This window comes from Enoplosus armatus, chromosome 16 (genome assembly GCF_043641665.1).
Source record: "Enoplosus armatus isolate fEnoArm2 chromosome 16, fEnoArm2.hap1, whole genome shotgun sequence".
NCBI lineage: Eukaryota > Metazoa > Chordata > Actinopteri > Centrarchiformes > Enoplosidae > Enoplosus > Enoplosus armatus.
This window is the reverse complement of record NC_092195.1, coordinates 17528623-17545665: the sequence shown is the minus strand read 5'-3', so window position 1 is coordinate 17545665 and position 17043 is coordinate 17528623. Positions and strand designations below refer to the sequence as shown.

At 41.2% G+C, this 17043-nt stretch overlaps 1 protein-coding gene across 1 annotated transcript; it reads right to left on the bottom strand.

The window, feature by feature from the left end:
• Window positions 1–14502: 14502 nt before the first annotated feature.
• galr1a (galanin receptor 1a) lies at window positions 14503–16256 on the bottom strand. The gene is made up of 3 exons (XM_070921961.1): window positions 15603–16256; window positions 15375–15440; window positions 14503–14856 (listed from the first exon to the last, which is right to left on the bottom strand). Exons 1-3 carry the CDS (start codon window positions 16254–16256, stop codon window positions 14503–14505), a joined length of 1074 nt encoding a protein of 357 aa, XP_070778062.1.
• Window positions 16257–17043: the final 787 nt, after the last annotated feature.

The window sequence follows — 17043 nt, the reverse complement described above, 5'->3', positions numbered from 1 at the left end:
TGGAAACAGTTGAAATTGTGGTCCAGTCGATATACAAGTACTGAAAGAAGTTGAAGTATCAGTTTAAATGAAAGTGCAGAAAGTAGTTAAAAACTCAAGTTGAAGTTCAAGCACTGAAAGAAGTTGAAATGTCAGACGAAGTATATGGGTTAAATTGAGCTGAAAGACTGAAGTGGAAGTGGAAGTCCTGAAAGAAATTAGGGTCAGTTCAAGGGCATAAACTGAATGATGATGCCAGTTAAAGTGTAAATACTGAAAGCAGTTGAAGTACATTGTGTGTGAACAGTGGAAGTTGTACAAGTTAGAAGAGAATAAGATGTTTTTTTGTTGTTGTTGCAGACCTGAAGAGGTTTAAATTGTCAGTTGAAGTGTAAGTATTGAAAGAAGTTGAAGTGTCAGTTGAAGAAAAGGATTAATACAGTAAACATTTGTAGAAAATAAGTAAGAGATGAAAGCAGCTGAAACTTCAGTGGTAAAAGTGATTGAACTTTCAGAGAAAAAAAACAATTTTTTTTTTTACATGAAAACAGACAATTTTCTAGCCTTTTAGCATTTAAGTTGACGGTTATTTGCTTCCACTGAGCTGCAATCTTCAAGTCTCTCTTTCACAAACACTAATAAAATAATTGATGCAACATATTGTACAGTCAAGATGACAGATTTAGAAAAAGAAAAAGTATTTTTCTTCTCCACTTTGATCCGGGGCTTGACCTCAAGCTGTCCAATGTTTAATTAACTCTCACAGACCTGACGGGGGGAGGAGGCAAAATCTTCAAAGAATATGACCACTGCTTTGTGAAACATCAAATCCAGCTCCAGATCCTATTGTGCAGAGTTTGCTCATAGTTGACCTCACCTTCTGTTGGGATATCCTGTTGAAAGACACGGCGGGCTCGGACCGCACAGACAAAGAGGATTTCCCTCCAGGGAAACTCTGAGCCGTCAGTGGGAGATGCTGCTGCTGCTGCTGCTGATGCTGTTGTCATGTGTCTGATCTGTTACTCATAAAGACCCGGGCCTGAAAAGGATCTACAGAGAGATTTGTTGTGGGTTTTTTTCTTTTCGTATGTTTGGCCCCATGCAGAGGCTCCTATTGTTGCTTCTGAAGTGACATACATCCTTTCATTTAACACACAAACATCAATTTGTCTTATTCTGAGAGGAAATGTTTCCCAGACTCAGCACAATCCATTTGGATCTGCTTAAAACCTTCAGTTAGGATCAACCCAAATGAACCAGAGGTGGTGTTTATTTCTCTTGTGTGAGAGAACCAGGAGTTTTGGTCTGAACTGGAAGTGATGAGACCGTCAGAGTGTCTGAATGTTGGCAGGTTTAATGCAGGTATGTGGTAATTGCATAACTCCCCTTCCATCTCAGTTTACTGCAGGATCATATCACATGTACACTAAATTCTTTTCTTATTATGTAATGTCTGAGTGGACCCTTGAAAACAGATAGTAGCTGTGTTAGTAAAATATTAGCTGGCAGGTAGTCAGTGGAGAAACAAGAAGCTAAACATCCTCAAGTATCACTACTGTCCTTTTACTGAGGATGTACTCTGTAGGTGAAAGCGCAGTTATTTGCTTTAAAATCTATTGTGTAGAATAAAAGTTACTTTACATTGCTGGATGTGATTGTGACAACTTTATAAAAACCAAAGGGACTTTGGATTCTTTTAAGAGGAATTCTTGAAAATGACAAATTACAGAGAATGAAACGGAATAAAAACCAGGTCATCCTTCATCACTGACTGACCACAACTGTCAAGTTTTATAGGTTTATAGGAGCGGCTTACAACATTTACGCTTTGTGATTAATGTAGATTTAGCTGTAGTAAGGTGGACAACTGAAAAGGACGTTTTATTTTTGTGCATGTTTAGGTAATCTTGCCTTAATTCAGAGGTGAACCGTCGAGAGGTGGCAGAGATGTGCAACAAAGGTACGTTGCAATCACAATATATGGTAACTACGACCGCCACGACACCTCAACCTGGTCTTATTTTCATGTTATTGCAATACTTTTCGTCAATCCTTGAAGACAGGTATACTCTGTACTAAGTCCTTAAATTAGCAATCAGTGAAAATCTTCTTTTGTGTGTTTGTTTTTTTTAATTAGTTGCTTTTGCTGCATTATATCTGTTGATGATAACAGTTAAGTGTTTTGTCTGTTTAGCAGTTCAGTCAGTCGGTGGTACAAAGTGGCAAAATGTATGTTTATCCATATAACGTATCACCGATTATAATTTCAGGAAAACAATTGGGAATTATTTAAATTAGACAGATAAGTCACTTTGAATCATTTCTTGCTGTTGGTGACATTTCTGTTTAAGGTTACAGCCAAATGAATGGCACGGCGCTGACGGACATCTCTCTATTAGTCGACTATGAGAGAAGATTGAAGCTCAGGCTCCATCCATCATTTCAACTGACCAAAGAAAAGGATAAAAAGGTTAAAAGGGGGGTTGAGGAGCGTGGTCCACTTCCAGCCATCAGATCACCGCTGGGTAAAGTTGAGGTGACGGCGTCCCAGTGGGAGACAAACCTGGAGAGCCAGAGACAGCTGGGACACACCAAGACTATCAGCATGTCATTTTTCAGGGTCAACGGGTACGTATGTGATCCCTCCATTACTTTCCTTTCCTTTCCTTTTCTTTCATTTCTGTTCTTTCCTTTAGTTCCCTTTCTCTCTTAGCTGACAACATGCACATGCAGCTTAAACATGCGGTAAAACATGATTAATTAACTCATCATCTAATCTAATCATTCTAATGTGTCTCTTATTAATTGTTGAACAGTATTACAGTAACCGCCCTTTGTCCAACTGATTAGCATCATTTAAAATCACATGTGCAGCTTTTACTGAACGATTTCTCTTAATAAGAAATGACAAAACAAAGCCACTAAAGAGAGGAAGAATGTCATATTCCTGCATGCTGCACAGTAATCTGTATTTTCCGTCTTATCCGCCGTAATCTTCACATCTCTGCAGGTCGTCTTTCTTCATCAATTAGGAAATGTGTTGGCATCATCACAGGCAAAGGGGTTGAGTAATGCTGATGATGTCATTGATGCAACCCACAGCTTACAAATCACAACAAAATCATAAATCATCTCACAGATGTCTCCCTCATTCGATTAACACAGTGTCCATATGGCTCACTGTAGTATATCAATCAGCAGAGTATCCCAGCCGCTCGCCGGCGTCCCCTCCACTGAGACAGGCCTTAATGGAGAACACGCAGTAATACATAAACTCCTCAGGTTTTACACTTTCAAAATGTCTGTTGATATTGTCAAGTTGCCAGGGCTGTTATTTTCATCACCGCAGACTGTCATCTTTTATTTGTTTATCGTGTCGAGGTGTTGGCCAGCTTTGTTTTTTTGTTTTTTTGCGACACTTCTTCTATTTGTCTCCATTTTTTCTTTTTATGAGAATCCAATTTGCAGACACAGCCATTTGCATTTCCTGTAAAGTGAAGCTCTTAGCGACTGCTCAAAGCCTGATCTTCCAGGACTCTAAAGGTGGCAGGAGGTTATGATAATTTCACACACAATAAGGCCGCTGCTGTGAGCCTCATAACACGAGCAGGCCTCAATGCTCCCTCTCTGCATATCAAAAACACAACCGTTTATGCACCGCGCAACCGAACTCATCTCATCTCTCTTCTGAAGACTCATCCGGCCATTATAGTTTTGAAAAAGATGAAATCATGCAAAAAATAATTAAGGGATTCCACGCTGCAGATATGAGCTCTGTGCACTAATTATCACACTGTTGTAAATGTATTCCGTCGTGTTTCAAGTTCACTCCATTGATTTCAGCGTTGTTCCCTCTTAATAACATTTCTTTTATGTCTGTCATACCTCATGCATTAGTCTGCGGCTCTCATTTACATTCAGGTCTAAAGCTCCACAAATGACACGATAAAACCTTTGAAGTAGGTGAATATGGTTTATTCATTTTAGTTTAGCTTTTTTTTTTCTTTTCTTTTTTTCAAACCAGGCAGTCTTATTGAATTCAAGAATACCTTGAAAATCTGGTCGAAGGTAGCAGCTCAGCATAAACATAAGTCGGTAAAAGACACAGACACAAAAAGATTTCTGTAAAAGAGTTCAAATGGGTAGAAATCTCAAATTACTGTAAAGCAGCTGTTTTATTTATGTAAAGAGGTCAAAACTCCAGTGGCACCTGTAGTCTATAGAGCAACTTTATTGTTACCACGTGCTTCGGCTTGTGGCCTTCATCAGAGTCATCCTTCAAGTTTAAGTGCTTTACAGGAAGAAGAAAGGGGAAGCGAGCAGGGATGTAGTCAGTCAGTTGCAAAACATAATATCGTATCATTTTGTGTCTTTTCACCTCTAAACCTTTTCAAATTAAACAATATAAAAAAGGGAAAATCAGCGTTTACATTACAACTTTTATTTTTCCCATCAGGAGCAACTTGGGGATCAGTGTCTCGCTCGAAGACAAATCTATGTGTGGACAGGAGGAGCCAGGAATCGAACCACCGACATTAGAATTGTTGGCTGATCCCTCCAATGAAACTAAACTACAACCACTCACTCCCAACCTGTCTTTGGCTGAACCTCTGTGAACCATCCTGTGATGAGGAGTCTCAAGTGTGGAGACTGTTTATTTTAAAACTCTCATGTGTGTGATTTGAAAATGATTTGACGCCTCTCTTCCCCGCATGTGAGAATGAATGAATATCATATATATATATATATATATATCATATATATACTGTAGCCTGCACAAACTTCCACCGGGATTGTCAAATTTTATTCAACAAAAATAAACAAAAATCCGTCAGAATAATGTTACAGATGCTGTAATCACATGAAAGATCCACACACTGCAGCTTTGGCAACATCTGATTTAAAACGTATAAATGATGATAAATGATAAGAGCGGCGTGTTGCCCACTTACGTTCACCGTGAGGTATTCATGTATACATTTTTCTGCGACTCTCTAATTGGGTTTGCACATCGTTGATAACTCAATGCCACAACAAAAGCTGCCATTCACTTTCCATCTGAATTCACTGGTGGATCTTCACTCGTTTCGGACTGAATGGCTGATGTATACGCCTCATTGTCAATTGAGTGTTGTCTGGTGGGTACTTGAAAATGCATTAACCTACAAACCAGGGGGAATAAGCCAGAGAGGTTCCGTGTAAAACCAGTGAACCCATTAAAAGGCCTGATCAGAGCGCTCTGTTTATGAGTGTCTCCACTTCATCCTAATGTAGCTTTTAGATGATGCTAATAGATCACAGGCCATTGTGATCAGACAAGGTAATGGACCTTTGTCACAGCTTGCTGAGTATGGCTTCAGGGCTGCACACACACACACACACACACGCTTATACACTGACGTATGCACATGCACAGACACAGAAACGCATACAAAAGAAACACATAAACATAAACAGACATGCACACGCAAACACACACTCAACCCCCCCCCCTCCACACACACACACATTAAAACAATGACCCTAATTAATAACGATTAGTCCTCCCTCAAACACACTCGCAAAATGTGCAAATGGAACAATAAATATAGCTCTTAAACATGGCTTTTACAAGTGAGCTGAAACAATCTCTACTAATCATTAGTAAACATCGCCCCGATTTGTCATTATTACTCCGTGATGCGTGGAAAGGCAGATAAACCGGGGTCAGGTCTGGCACAGCATGCAGCTCGTCAAAGTTTAAAGTGAGAATCAAACAGCTCTGAAAGTCCAAACACAAACTCAGAGAGAGAATCAGCTTAGATGAGTTTTCCCCAGAGGGAGGAAATACGTACATTTACTCAAGTACTGTACTCTCCTGGCAGCGAAAGGCACTAGTTACTCTGAAGAATTAAAGTTTTAAATACAAAACATTGTAAAATATAACACATTATCATAGATTAAATGACCCACAGGTATATAAAGTAGTTCATGTTGGCCCACCATGAGCATGTGCAACATTAAATACCAACAAAACAACAGTTCAGTTTATTTTAGTCTGGATTTAGGCTAATTAAAGGGATCATAACATGAATTAGGGTATCTCTATTTTTCAGGTTTACTGTCTCCCCATTTGTTCCAAATTCCCCTTTTGAGAGTACTTTCATCCTCCTTTATGAAATGTCGAATGGTTTTCGGCCTTCAGGCCTCCTCTGATCTCTTATCAATGACACAAGCTGAAAAAAGTCCTCTGAACTCCACATTACGCAGCCTGAGACAAGGGGAAGTTAAGTGGCAGCAATTCATTGATCATTCGTTATTCATCAAGCAAATATGTCAGTTTTTTAGCTGCCCAGCTGCTTTTTTCTGTTTTATATCATTTTTTGGACTCTTGAGGACAAAATGAGCCATTTAAAGATGTCATCTTGGGCTCTGGGAACTTGTGTTGAGCACTTTTCACTACTTCCTGACATTCTTTAGACTAATCCGAAGACTATAGCCTAATACAGTTGTTGATTTAGGCCCTATAGCTGGGTTTAAGTGGGAATCCACAGAAATCGTGGCCAAAAGTGGGACAACATGACATGTAAATAAAATATACTTCACAGTGTGAAAGTGCTGCTGTAGGGACGCACAAGATTTGAACACAAATGCATTAAAAGGAAAATGAATTGTTCACCTTCTTTGAGTGTTAAAAATGCAGCTTTAATGTAAACACTGGCTGCTGCGACTCGACGCGTCACTCTAAAACAATCTGTTGTCTTTCCCCCAAAAATCACGTCCTCCATCAGTGACCCGACCATCAGAGCATCACTTCTGACAAACAGCTTATTGTTTTAGCCCAGAGAGACAGAGAGAGACAGCACGGGGTGGTGATAGTGCTGATAATAGGGGACATAAAAAAAAAATAATAATGATTAGCCTACTATGTAAATGGAAATTAAAGGACACTAAGTGCTGCAGGCGCTGTCCTTGCGTTTCACGGTTGGTTTTGATAGGAACACACCCAGCTGCTGAGAGCCTCTGGCCTCTGACACTCATTTGTCAAAATGAGGCGGAGGGGGAGAAAAATCTGGCACTATGCATTAAATCAATTAGGTATAATGGAAAAAGTGATCAGAGTGATTAGTCCGCAGCCCAGCATCTAACCTGTATGTACACACAGGCCACACGTGTGAAGCCAAGAATCACTGCAAATCAAACGTTACTTCCTTTGCTCGTCCGGAGCCAAAACTTTTGAGCCCACTCCACACATCCCGAACAAAACGCTGATAAATGATGGAGATGGTCAACATGGTGCTGTGGTGTGCTGCTGGAAATGAGCATCATTAGTTTTACTTTAACTCAAAGGGCTTTAATCGAAGGGGGGGGGGGGGTGCTGCGTGAACTTAAAGGGTCGGAGATGACGAGGGTGAGGAAGAGAGGAGCGAGAAGAGAGAGGGAAAGACAACAAGCAGCAGTGGACGCACAGATGCTGTCAATGATTTATCTCCTCAAACGCAGCAGAGGGAAACTGGAAGTGATTTGCATAGAAGCGCACTGCCACCTAGAGTTTATATGCAAAACCACAAACATGAGAACAAGAAGGACACATCAGGTTTGCATTTTATTTCTTACTCAATGCTGGATGATAATAATGATAATAACGATAATAATAATAAGTCTCCTTCACAGGAGAACAGACAAGAAAAAGAGGTTGATCCATGAAGGTGACACAAATTAACATTTGAATAATTAATGACTCTGGCCGCATTATAAGCGTTAAAAACAATAAATGAGAACAAACAGCAGGGACACAGCAGGACTTTGAGGCCTTCTTCTTCTTCTTTGTATTGTAAAAAGAAATTGGTTGATTTTTCTGCTCTGAGCTGTAACAGAAGGACTCCTCTGCGTGTCAACACCCCATCAAACTGGCCCTCAGACCTGACCCCAGGGTGAGGGTCTTTGTTCCCACCAGTTTGCAGCTGGTAACGAAGCGGACTGAGCTCCCCTCCGATCATCTCGGCGTGGACGGGAGCGGCGATCTGGACGTGAAGTCACAGTTCATTTCATTTTTCAGCGCCAATGAGATCTCAGCTGTTATCTGATGAAACTCAACAACCATTACTAAGCGAATAAAGCTCTTTTGAGCGCTCCCTAACAGAAATCCGGCACGTCCTCCTCTTTGTCCGCCGTTTTGAATTCATTGGCCCCCTCTCGACAAGATGATAGGAATAATCTCGCCAAGTGAGATTGACAGTTCATTTCAGAAATCAATATTTACAATTTACTTCTTTCAAAGTTCATTCTGGGAGAGGGCTCCATATTATCCACCTCCCAAATAAGCTGATCATATCTCCGCCAGCCCTGGAATGAGTTTCCTACCCAAAATGTGTCGTTTTTTTTCCCCTCCTCCTCCCTCTCTCTCCCGCTCAGAAATCAATGTCTGCGTTTGTGCGCTTTAATCTGGCCTCTGATGACAGTAAATCTTTATCTGTTTCTGGGCGAGCAGCAGTGAGCGGCTGACACCATTTCCCATCAGAACAAAGAGCCAGGCCTGTGTGGACTCCGGGAGATACATGGGGCTCTAATGTGGCTGGACATGTTTCAGCAGGGCCATTAATCAGAGAGGGTGACAGCCAGACCTGCTGTGGTTGTCTTCAGCACCTTTTCATTGGCCGGACTCAGAAAACCGAGGAGTCCGGGGCAGGTGGAGAGTTCAGAACCAGAATCAGGTTTGTTGCCAAGTAGGTTGACACATACGAGGAAGTTGCTTTTGTACATTGGTGCATAAAAATAAACATAGTAAGTAGAAAATATTAAGAAGAGTTGTACTGAGAGTCAGTGTTAGTGGGGGTTTCGGGCCTTGTTGATGAGGCGAGCTGCAGTTTGTGTCCGGGGTCAGCCACAGGGTCCTGGAGGTGTACAGGTCCTGGTCGCGGTGGCAGCGGCGCATCAGATGGTGACGGAGGAGGTGAGGATGGTGTCAGTGATGGCGGTGTAGAAGTGCACCATCATTCTTCAGCTGCTGCAGGAGTTACATCCTCTGCTGGAGCTGGTCCTGGGTGATGATGGTCCTGGGTGATGATGGTCCTGGGTGATGATGGTGCCCAGGAAGCAGAAGAACTCCGCAGTGTCGACTAGGGAGTCACACAGGGTGATGGGGGGGCGGGTGGGGGCTGGGCTGCTGGTGTACAAGGAGAGGAGCTGAAGAGATCAAATCTCACGTCCTGTTATCACTGTCGGGCCAAGATATTTCTGTCTCAAGACTCGTGTTTTTACTCAAACTACAATGCTACTAATAATTTGATTAAATTTCTAATTTTAGAAGAGAACAAACAAAACAGACATACAATAAGGCCCCTTTGTCTGTTGGTATTGTGCTTTATTGCTGTATATTTCCAGACATTTACAATTAAACTAGCTCACATCAGTTGACACACAAGTCACATGACTTTGGAGGCCCCTGGAGTGGCGGCCCACTTTACCCTCGTGGTAATCCAGACTTTTTGACATTTTTTGGTATAAATGTGCATTTGCTCTTGTAAAATGACACAATTTCAGTGGAACAAATAATGAAGAAAAGGCTAAATGAAATACAATCTTTATTTGACTTTAAATCATACCTAAACTTCAATTACAAATCCAAATATCTCAAACTAAAGAAATCATAGCTGGAGGAGTGAAACACTTTTAATCTTAGAGCAAAAAACAAACATCAAATAATCTGCACCTGACAAACTGTCACGAGTTACGCCATCACAACCCTGAACCCTCCAGTGAAGTGATGATTCATAACCTCCTCTGTATTAATAACACCACCTCCAGCTCTAAAAGAATGGACTGGAGTAATATTTATTATTCAGCAGATTTATGACGCCCCCCCCCCCCCCCCCATACCAAACAAGCCTGAAGTAGCCCACTGCTCCATTCACTGTGGCTCCACGGGGAATTATCGGGTGGTAATCTATTGTTAAACAGCTTTTAGAGTGATGGATGAAAACGGCCGCAACCTACACACAATCAATTCATATCTAATTAGCCCGTATTATTTATGACACTTTCAACAGGCAGGGTGGGCGTCTCGGGGGAGGGATAGAGACCTCAGCTGCCACCGAGGGAAATGAGAAATGGGAGAGGTTATCAGGCAGTGGTATTGATTATATAACATGAAGATCTAGAAATTAATTTCCCTTCGGCGGGGAGAGAAATCAAGGTTGATTTAGATGACGAAAGACAGGAAAACCACTAATCTACCAAAAGAAGCTGCAGTTTGGTTCTTCTTGTATTCTTTTTTTAAGGGTTTGAGCATCAGAAACCAAACTCCAAATAGTTCATTTAAACAAACGTGGTTGTGAATGTAAACTGATTTAAAGAAAGAAAGAAAGAAAGAAAGAAAGAAAGAAAGAAAGAAAGAAAGAAAGACTTGTGTAAGTCTGACATCTGCTGTTCAACTATGGTTAAAACAGCTTTTGAGAAAAGTAAAAGGAAACCTATTGAAAGTCTTCCTGTCCTGAACATCTATTCGTCTCGTTCCTTCTGCTTTAAAGCCCTCGGCAGCCGTCATGTTCTCGGGGACTAAGCGGCTCGAGTCTTCAGGGATAAAAGAAGAATCATTTTCTTCCAAAAGCAGGACCTATGACCTTTTAATAAAATCATCTGTGAGGGACCAGCGTCATCCTGTCTCAGCTGTGGTCTCGCTGTGACACTCGTTTATTCTGCTGATGGAAAACAACATGCAGCATTGGAGTGTGTTACATAACAGAGTGAAAATGACATGAGACATCAGACGTGCTGCTTTTGATTCAGAGACATTATTTAAGTTTAGGTTACTAAGAAATAAAATGATTAAAAGAATAAACAGAATAAACCGTCATTCTGTCAGAAATTCCTCCAAAGTGTCACTAAAGAGCTGATAAAATATATCTGTTACATAACCAAGTGTCATATAATAACCTACACCAGACCACAAACTGATTACTGTTCCTATTTAGCTTTCTCTAAACATGTGAAAAATATTACACAAAGGAAATAATATCAAATATGTTGATATTGATCTGTTGCTGTAAAACAAAGTGAGTCTATAAACACAAACTGACTGAACAAACAAATGAAAATGCAATTTGAAATGAATTCTGTCAGACTAATAATATATTAGTTTTAAATGATGCAGGTTTTTACAAACATTATCTGTCAGAGGAACTTCTTTAAAAGAAATCTGAAGACAAACCTTTTTGACTTAGCATTCCCATAATCCATTTTATTCTAATCTTCTACTGTGCTACTTTCTTTGCTATTTTCTATATCATTATTTCTGTATTTTACCATTCATTTTCATTGTATTGTTAAACAAAGTTTGATTTGGTTTGATCTTATTTCAATGTGCGAAAGCCCCGTATTTACTGTGGTTGCATTTGGGAGATTTGTTTATTTATTCATTCATTTATTCATTGGTTGCAGTTATGTTCAACATAGCAAAACAGGTGGTTCAATTTTGAATTTCCAACACCTGCCCTTTAAATCACATCAAATTACAGCCAGTAAATGTGAAGCCTGGTTAATAATGTCTCAGTAGAGGCCTCATTTACTGATTTCTCCCTAATTACAAGCTAACCACCAACCATTAAGTGCTATTTCTCCAAGAACGTGCAGTAGTGCTGATCGTACTCAAACTACTAGAGGTATGTTTCAAGCAGAAGGTGAATTTTCATCTCATATTGTGATGAGTTTAATGGCTGCTAATGTTCTAACTGTTCATGTACATGTTCTCAAAGACGTACTAATACTTCGCTGTAAGCAAAAACCTCCCAGCTGCTGTTCAGATATTGACACTGATGAGGATTTGACAGCTGTCTGTATATGTGAGGGCAACAGCAGACACCAGCTGTTTAAAACTGCCTTCAGTTTAGACTTGACAGCCTCATCACGCAGCTTTGTCTTCAGTAATAAGAACAGTATTCAAATGTAATTTCAAGCATCTGTCTGTTTGAAGTGAGCGGCAGGGTGTCCCTGCATTAAAGGGACACCGTTTTTCTCAGGTTTCTTTACAGTAAATCTCGTTTTCATACATGAAATCCTCTCATGTCGGGCATTAAATACATTCAAATACAATCATTCATATGCAAATCCCCTTTTTTCTCTCTCTTCTTCTGCGGCAGTATGAAAGGCGAGGCTGCTCCACTTTTCTGTATAACAACGACTGCAGGGGGTGGACGACATGTCGGAGAGGAGCATGCAGCATTACCTGTTTGCAAAATCTTAATCAAATTCAGCCTCGGGGATAAACAGGAAACAACAGATGATCTGTGCGATCAGAGGAGCCAGGTGAACCAGCCACACTCACATCCAAACAACCTGCACTGTGGCTCCGGTGCATGTACGAGTAAATAACTGATTTGTTTGTATAATCCATTTATTCACAAACATATTGTACACTTATTAATTGGGGCATTTGCTTATATTTAAAAAAAAAAAACAAGCAAAAAAAACAAACATTTTACAGTGACTTTAAGAGTACAAACACTAAATCAAAGGTTCCCGTGAACAGAAATGGGGGAACATCAGAGCGTACAGGTGGTTTGAAGCATGGTGCAGCTGCATGTGTGACTGTGACTGGGGTTATATTAAAGAGAAATAGGACAGAATTTGCAAATTGCATCGTTCTGAACCTCCTGGTCCTCAGTTTTTCCTGCAGACTTGGACAGAAGTGAATCGATCGATCAATCGTTTTTTCCCCTGTTGTGAACAGTCTCTGGTAGCTCAGGTGTGAACCAGTCAGGGGCTTTATTTATCCTTTACCTTTTGTCTTTGGGGGCAGAACGGTTATCTGCATCATTATTTACTCACATGTACATGTACCTGATGTTCTCTGGTATAGAGCCAACGTACGTACATAGTAACTCAGCCTTCAGATGCAAACAAACAGTGAGTCTGATCTCCTGATGATCTCTATACGGGAAGAGAACAGTGCCTTTTGTGTTTGTCTGGGACGTAATGAATGGGCCTGAATGAAAGGTAAAGAAATTGAATACGTCATTTCAAACAGAAGGCGATTCTTCGAACTGTCTGTAAAAAGCAATTTGGCAAAGGTTCAGTCCTTCTTGGGGAGCTTAGCTGTGGCTACACCTACTACTTTAAACAAGCTACTACAAAATGTCGTCGTTGTCTCAGTTTCACCTTCAGTGGTTGGGAATTCATCGGATGATCTGCAGCCAGAGACCAGAGGCCACGTTCGAGATGAGATGGAGTATTTGACTGCAGCAGTGAGACCTCACAGCTCTCTAAACTTGTTGAACTGATTCTTTGCCCAAACGCGTCTCACCAAGAGCTCAATCTAAGTACGTTTAATTCGACTTCAAGCTGTGCCTCTCAAAATGAAATTTCAAGTGACTCACAGGCAGACTTCCGTTCATCACAGATACAGCAGGTGTACAGCAGACAGTAGATGCTATGTGCACATATTGTAGAAAGCAATCATTTTGAAAATCATTGGCATTGAACTCAACAGGCGGTTTTGAAAAAACGTCCAATATCTGTGTTTTTGTCTGGTGAGCAGAATAAAAGGCGATGTTATTACATAGTTTGTCCACAAGAGAGCAGCAACATGTTTACTTTTTAGCATTTGGGGGCACAAATTGTTGGTAACAATTATTCATTTGAAGGAACGAGTTGGAAAGTCTTAAAGTAATTCTTCAACTTTTTTGGGAAATACACTTATTGGCTTTCCGGCTGAGAGTTAGACGACAGAATCAATACCATGTCTATATACCTGATGCTAGAACATGTGGTCTGTGTTATTAGCAGTAACCTCCTGCCTGGCAACTGGTCTCAGCCAAGAGAAGATCTGAAACATAAAATGGCAAATTGTCGCCTTTAAACTTCGGTTTTTCTAAGGATTAGAAAGACAATGTGTTGGTTAGTGAGCTTAAGATGTGTTGGAGAGAGCCAGGCTAACTCTTTCCCCCTGGTTCCAGTCTTTGTGCTAAGCTAACATCTGCTGGCTGTAGCTTAATATTTAGTGAGTACAGACATGAGTGGTATCGATCATATCTAATCAGAATCTTATCAACTAATTCTCAGCAAAAAAGCAAAGAAGCGTGTTTCCCAAAATATCAAACTATTACTAAACTATTACAAGAAAAATACAAATTTTACCTGCTTCCTTTCTGAAAAGACTATTTTTCAGACGTGCGAACACAAATCTAAACTCTTATCCAACATCTTTCTTACCGAATTAGACATAAATTGTACCTCACACAGCTGCAGAGTTCCTCGAGTGGCTCGTTCGAGCAGGAAACGGGCTTCACACTTACAATAAATACATCAGGAGTACCTTATTTATAAAATGTGTTTGTATGTTCATAAAATGTTTTGAATTTAGTGGCACTGGGTTCCTAATAGGTAATGTTCCATGATTAGAGGCCCATTAAAGCACCATTCTTTACAGTATGTTAAATAACAAACATCGGCGATATCTCAAATATCAATATATATATATATATATATATTATTTTCGGTCAGACTCTCCACAGGACACAGAAGATGCTCTCAACATCAGCAGCAACATCAAAGCATTTTACTGATCTGAGAGTCATGACCTTTGAAGGTCACACTGATGTTGGTGGACGGTGCCGTCTCCGCTCGGCTGCGGAGGTCCCTGGTGTCGTTCACAGGACACTTGCTGGGCATCCGGCACCAGAAAACCTGCTTGTAGGAATTCCTGAAGTTCTCTGACAGGAAAGCGTAGATGATGGGGTTGACGGAGGAGTTGCTGTAGGCCAAGCAGTGAGCCACCATCCTGAACACGAAGGAGGCCTGGTTCAGGGGGAACGAGCCGAACTCCACCCACAGGTGGACGATGTGGTGAGGCAACCAAGACAGACAGAAGACCACGACCACCACCAGGACTGTCTGGGCAGTCTGTGGAGGGAGGAGGGAGGAGATAGTGATTGGTAGTGTGTCATGTGATCAAATATAACTGTAACTGGGCAGTTACTGATGTAAAATAACAACGGGGATATTTCTTACACAAGGTCACTCTTCACATGTAGAGCAGAAACATCTAACGATTATTTTCATTACAGATTAATCAACCAATTATTTTCTTGATTGATAATTTAGTCTATGAAATGTCAAAATGTATTAAAACCCTCAGAATCCAAGGTGAGGTATGTTTTGTCCAAAACCTAAAGATATTTCCTTTGCTGTAATATGTGACAGAGAGAAAGCAGCAACTCCTCACATTTGAGAAGCTGAACCAGCAACTTTCTGCTGAAAAATTGCTTGAAAATGACTGAAACTATTAAATAGTTGCCTTTAATTTCCGATCAGTCGATTCAGCTCTATATGCAAGTCTACAGCCGTTTTTCCTCAGTGAGGATTTTGCACACTGACCCAACCTTTCAAGCACCACAGAGACAGAAATAATCTCCACCAACCTTCTTTTTGGAGACCTCCGATTTTTTGGAGACATTCTTCAGCTTTTTGTGCAGGTGGTTTAAAACCTGCAGCAATAAAGTGAGTGAGAGAAGAAGAAACGCTGTGATGTGACTTTTGTGTTGATTGAAGCATGTTTGACTCTGCTGGCATCTAAACGTGCTTTGTATTTATTCCATTAACACTGTAGATTTATGCGCATTCATTCATTCTGATTCACGCGCACCCACCTTTGCATAGCAGACAGATATCAGCGCGAGAGGCAGCAGGTATCCGAGGACAAAGGTGCACACCACGTAGACTTTCCTCTGGTGGTCCGGCCAAACCTCCCAGCAGAAGGTGTTGTTGTCCTCCCTCTCCACGATGGTCTGGTAGTGCGCCACGGGAGCTGCCATGACCAGAGACAGGATCCAGATGACCACCACCCCGAGCACGGCGTGCCTCCCCACGCGGATCCACGAGGATTTCCTGGCGTGGACGATGGCCACGTAACGGTCCACGGACATCGCCGACAGAGTGAAGATACTGACCAGCATGGACACGGTGAAGAAATAGTGGATGAACTTGCAGATGAAAGCTCCCAGCACCCAAGTGGGCAGCATGTAGATGGTGGACTGGAAGGGGACGCAGAAGAGGAGGTAGGACAGATCCGCCACGCTCAGGTTCAGGATGAAGATGTTGGTTGTGCTCCTCGGTTGTCCCGGTTTACTGCGCGCCAGCACCGTGATCACCATGGTGTTCCCAAGCACACCGAGCATGAAAATAAGTCCGAATATCAGAAGGGAAACAAAGTTGTCTACACCCATCCCCAGTATGTGTTCAGCTGGAAGCCTCGCCGTGCTGCTGTTGAGAGACTGACTTTGGTTCTCCACCTGTAGCTCCATCCTTCTCCACTATTGAAGAAAAGTCACATGTTGATATAAAAGCTGCATATCCTCCACGTGGATTTTCTCTTGAATGGAGGTTGAATGGAGCTCGTGCATTTGCAGGCTGCTCCCTGCCTTCACAGGCAACGTCACCATGCTGTGCGCAGCCGACCCCACCAATAACTTTCCAGTGTTTCCAGTGACCTGCGGCCAGTAACATGGGAATAAACAGGCAGCTGAAGTCATTAAAAAGCCAGAGCATCGGGCATTGACATATAATGAAAAATATGTTGCACACATAGATTTTCCGTTATTATTCATGAATGTGTTAACAAGCATAATGTATCATATGTTCCAATATGATGAACATCTTTTTACACTATATGAAAAGTGGCAATAGTTCATTTATTCCGGTTTATGTGTAAACATATAAATTCACTGTATTCCACAATGCATCCTAGTTAATTGTGTTTCTGCAGTGTAATAAACCTCTTAATATTAAACAGAAGCCTTTTTCATTTTCCCAAAATTGACTTCCGAGGTCCTCGATTATCAGAAAACTGCAACATTGGTTTTGCACATACATTTATGCGCACTGGTCAGGGTAACATGCTGTAGAGGGTTCAGCGTGTTAGCATGCTATTCACTAATTAGCAGTAAACACAAAGTGTGTCAAAGTGTGTTTCTCGAGTATTTGGTCATAAACCAAAGTATTGGACACATTTTGACCTGATGGTGAGCTCGATGAAAAGTTAGAGGCTCACTAAAGTTATTACAAGTCACCTTGAGGTGAACATGAATGTGT